This window comes from Neolamprologus brichardi, chromosome 23 (genome assembly GCF_056152115.1).
Source record: "Neolamprologus brichardi isolate AB-2024 chromosome 23, ASM5615211v1, whole genome shotgun sequence".
Lineage (NCBI taxonomy): Eukaryota > Metazoa > Chordata > Actinopteri > Cichliformes > Cichlidae > Neolamprologus > Neolamprologus brichardi.
In genome coordinates, this window is record NC_142125.1 from 31735455 (window position 1) to 31740644 (window position 5190).

The 5190-nt window shown below is 43.3% G+C and overlaps 1 protein-coding gene across 1 annotated transcript; it reads left to right on the forward strand.

Annotated features, from left to right (window-relative positions):
- Nucleotides 1-445: 445 nt before the first annotated feature.
- LOC118455237 (uncharacterized) lies at nucleotides 446-4728 on the forward strand. Its single transcript, XM_035913547.2, has 2 exons — nucleotides 446-476; nucleotides 2117-4728. The coding sequence occupies exon 2, from the start codon at nucleotides 2170-2172 to the stop codon at nucleotides 4726-4728; it is 2559 nt and encodes an 852-aa protein (XP_035769440.2). The 5' UTR covers nucleotides 446-476; nucleotides 2117-2169.
- Nucleotides 4729-5190: the final 462 nt, after the last annotated feature.

Here is a 5190-nt window from a genome sequence, read left to right on the forward strand (position 1 = left end):
TCATCACAAATGTACCAGCAGGATCAAAATGACAAAAACATAATACACATTACATTTGCTTCAGAATAGTTCTGTGCTCCATCGATCTCATCGTCCTGGGGGTGGGGTGAAATTTTTATGTCTCATGTTGCTGATAGGGCGCTTGAATGCGAATATACTCCGGATTAAGTTTGAAGGTACACCCTCTTAGCTATCGTTTACATATATCATGCATAAACTGTTTTTGCTTTTCCCCCCCTCATACATTTTCCAGCTCCCCAGAATGATCTACATTTTCAAAGAAGTTAAAATTATTATCCCTTACTGTAATTCAATAACACAACAATGCAGCCTTTGAAATATGCAAGGACAAAAAAAAAGGGGAGGGGAGGGGAGAAAGATTGGGGGTGAGGGTGAGTGGGGAGGAGGGAAGGAGTAGAGGCTGCAGGTCAGAGCAGAGTGAGGAGCAGAAGGAGCAGTGCACACCTTGGTTACAGGTAGGACCTCCTTAGCATTGCTTTTAAGACAAAAAGGTATACATTGTTCTGTATATTCACCTTTAAAATGCTGGTATGCTATATAAATACCAAAAATGCAAATGATGGCTTTTAGGGACAATTTGCGACTCACAGATTTTCTTTCAACCAACTGCAGGACATGCGAGTTTCAAAGAGGTGTTTAGCTGTGCTGAGCTTTACACTCCGTAACGCTTTCTGAATAGCTCTCTTGTTTAGTTTGGATATGCAGTAACGCTCATGACCGTACTGCATAATCTTTTCAATTATGAATGGTATCATTTATTTTACACTCAGTGGAGGGTGTTTGGTAACTTAGCAACTACTGCCTCTCATTCAACATTAAAGTGGGGTAACATGAGAAGTCAGTGTCTTCTCTCCAGATACGTGACAGGGATTTGTTACTGAATGTAACCTACAATTCCTTAACTTCAAACTTCAAACTACAAACCGTGCATCTTTTAACCCATGTGTGCATAAACTGTAGTTTGATTAAACTTGTGTTTTTGTGTTCCGTGATTTCCTGCATCTGAGTTCTGTTTAAAATAATGTTTCAATTGACCTAAAAATGTACAACAAATCACTCATGGAAAATCTTAAACATAAAAAACCCCATAGTAAATAGATTTTATCCATTCAAAACAGGAGTTCACATCTTTCCTTTGGGGCCTTATTTTGAACCTGCACAGGTAAACTGATACCACCCCTTTCATCCTTGCAAAAGCTTTTTTGTTTGTTCCAAGGGAGCACAGAACTGCCTACCCAGGTCTACACTAACATATACAGTACATGCTCCTACCAACAAATGCCAGCTCCGAATATGATACCATAAAACGCATAGGCTTGCTGAAAGCACTGACCTTCTCTCGCATACTTTGTGTCAGAGTTGAAAGACAGAGTTCAGTTTCAATGCTTTAAGCAGATAAGCGTGGCTGTTTCCATCAAGAGCAACAATGGGGCACCTGTGCTGCTTTCAGAAAAAATATTTGAGGCTAAGATTTCACGATGAGTAACATCAAGAGAAACAACTTGGCAAGCATAAACCAATGTGTTTTGCCTGGACTCCATGTGTAATGAGGATTTAATAATAATTTGAAGTGAGAAAAAGCAATAGATTATAAAATAAGATATACTTGAGCCAACTGTCGATTAGCATCCTGTTAGAGACATTTATTGTTGTCACCAAACTCTTCCAACAGAGTCAAAGTCTGATTACAACACGGACCTCAGAGAAATGGAACAGTGGTTACCTGAGAGTATTTTGGAGTCTTGTGAGAAACTGGATATTGTGTGGGATAGATAAAGTTGCAATGAAAGAGACTCTGTGTCCCAGTTTTAAAACAGCAACAGATAGGCCATGTGGTTTTTCACAGGGGGACTGTGGCATTCATTGATAAAACACCACAGACTGTGTTGATGAGACCCAAGACATCTCAGTGACATACCATACTTAATTTTGCTTCAGATCTACTTAGCTTTTATATTGACCTGCCACTTTTCTGCTGGATGAACATCTTATTTTGAATTCTACCTCCACATGTCTTACATTTTTTAATGCGTTCAACTACTACAAAAGTTTGTGTGTTTTCTATTCACATGAATAATCTTTTAATTCTTTACAGAAACATAAAGGAGTAAAAAGTAAAAAGAGGACTACTGAAATCTGTCCGGCACAATGTTAATGAGGTCTCACTCAGAAAGAAGAGCCCTTCCTGGGTTCTCAGCCCTGCTGACACATAGCGCTCCAAAACTGAAAGATGTGACTTTCCCACCTCCACTTTCTCAAACCCCACAGGAGTCCGTCTTTACTCCCATATCTCTTACTTCACCAGCTCCATGGGTAACACAGGCTCTCTCCAATCTGGAGCGAGGAGAACAAGAGCTGTTAAATCTCAGGGAGCAACAGCAGGCCGAAGTAGAGGAGGTGAACCGCAAATTGGACAGCGCTGCAATTGAAGCTCAGCGAGAGGAGCGTCGCCTTCTTGAAAAGGTTGAGCAAGATCACAGAGAAGTCCAACGACACCTCAGTCAAGTGAAGAGAGAAAATGCTGCTGCGGTGAGAGTTGTGCAGTCACTTGTTGATCAGCAACTCAGAAAAATTGGTCAGCTCAGGGAACAGATACAAAGATGGGGGAGTACAGCTGGAGAATTCAATAAAAATCAACTGCAAAGAGGGGTGGCAGAGATCATCCAGCCATGGGAAATCTCTCTAACACTTAAAAGAGTCAGATTTTTACCAAGCCCTCAGTCCAAATCTTTAAGCTTAGGGGAAGTTGATGTTTGTGAGCAAGGTATGACCTACCACACTGGTGTCTGTAGTGCTCCAGGACAAAAGTGTGCCTTACACTCAGGAGATATGAAATTTTTGAACCTTTCCCCTCTAGAAATTAGAAAGGAACCTCAACCAAACAGAACTGGCCAAAGGTATAGTCCAGAGGAGAGCATGAAGATAAATATTGGGAACGTGCGTATTGTCCGGAAACTACGTCTGTCAAGTTCCACAGAGAATGAGGAAGACTTAAAATCACCGAACTCTCCCATATCAAGACACCGTGGTGTATCCGAGTCTTCCCAAGATGAATTGGAATCCGTGTTTTCAGACACACAAGGGCAAGACCTTTTCCTTGCTGTCCAACCTGTCTCCAGTCAAGGAGAATCTGAAGGTGATGACTCTGACAGCAGACCAAAGGGAACAAAGAGACGCAACACAGTGAAAGGTAAAAGAAAGCAAAAGTCTCTTGTCTTGGTGTCATGTAAGGAGCCATCCTGCCCTCCTGAAGAAACTGATACAGCAACATCTCCAAAGACTAGGCACAAAAGTTCACTCTCCAGGCACAGTCTTGTAGATGTTTCTACAAGGCATCTTTCTCTTTCCCAACAAGGCCTTTCACAGAAATCTTCATTGGACAATGGAAGCCCGCCATCCCCAGCCAACAGTGAGGATTTCTGCTACACCTATACTGTGAATACTCCAGTAAATGGATCCCTTAGGCAAGAGCACTGTCGATCAGTATCCACAGCTGACCTCTCTGGTAAACTCCGTCCTTTAATTAGTGATGACAAGACTGAGAGCTGTGGAATCAGAAAGGTCAACAGAATGTGTCTTGTCTCTGAAACCTCAACTTTTGAGCAAGGCCAAGGAAACTCCCCAGAATTTGAAGGGAAAACAAGCGGTGATGAACGACAGTCCACAGCCACGACTCAAGTTATACAAGGTTTGAGTTCAAATCGTGTGAGCAGATCTCTGTCAATGTCAACCATTGAAGGTGACAAATTCCAAAGGGTCAATGAAACACAGCAAGATATGGAAGAGGGAGCTGTGTCTGGTCTGAAGGGGCTGGTGGAAAGAGCTGGTGGTTCAACTGCCCTAGACTCGGCTTATCTAGTCAAACAGTTTGGAAAACAAGGATCAGGCCGTACTGACTTCAACCTGCCAAGTGGTATCCACGCAACTGTCAAAGGGCAGCTATTTGTGGTGGATTGTGGTAATGCCAGAATTCAAGTCACAGATCTCCAGAAGAATGTTGTACAACAGGTGTCTCCTTCAGGACCTGAAAGGTCCTCCCGCATCTGCAACTACTTTGATGTGGCTGTGAACTCAAAGGGCCTCATTGCCCTGACTTGTGCTGCTGAACGAGCTGTGCTGGTGTTCAGTCGTCATGGACGGCTCCTGCAAACGTTTGGAGGCACTGTAATCGGTTCTACCACTGAAGAGTTAGATGCTCCGAGAGGGGTCACTGTTAACCGTCAAGATGAGTTTTTAGTTGCTGACATCAAGCGCGGCACTTTAACTGCCCTAAAGCTTGATCCCAAAACAGGGGCCAGGTTAGAGCGCACAGTGGTGACAGGGTACCACAGACCCTACTTGGTTGCAGCTTGTCTCACCACTGGGCTCATGGCAATATCAGAAAGAGGCAATGAAACTGGGCGTGTCCCATGCATTCGAGTCCTGGAGCCAGGCTGGAACACTATCCGAATACTGGCAGTGTGTTCTGGCCTGGGGCCAGTCCTGACCTGTCCATGGGGCCTCTGTATCGACAGTGATGGGGATGTATTGGTGACAGATTGGGGTAAACAGCACCACCGTGTTCTTATCTACCCATCCAAGGGAGTTGGCTGGCCTCTGGTGACTGACAACCTAAGTAGCCCAAGAGGTCTAGCCCTTCTCCCTGATGGCCACATGGTAGTGTCAGACAGCATGAATCACTGCATCAAGATCTACCAGTACAAATAAATGCAGTGCATGGTAAAGACTGAGATGCAACAAAATAGAGATACAGTAAGGGTGAAAAGTTTTAGAACACCCCAATTTTTCCAATTTTTTATTGAAAACTATGCAGTTTTATGTCTCATTGTACTCTGAAATGAAAGCATGTATTTTAAACTTCTGACTGATCAATGTAGCCACATTTGGCAGATATAACAGCTGAACACACACCCGTGGCATTCACTCTACAACAGAGATCAAAAATTCTTCAGAAAGTTCTTCCCATATCTGTTGCACAAGTTCCCATAAATGTAGCACTTGTAGGTTGCTTTGCTTTCACTCTTCTGTCCGGCTCGATGGGTTTAAGTCTGGAGACTGTGCCGGTCACTCCATGTTTTCAAGCTTACCATCTTGTTCTTTTTTTCCTGAGGTAGTTCTGGCATAGCTCGGACCTGTGTTTTGGGTAATTATCTTGCTGTAGGATAAAAC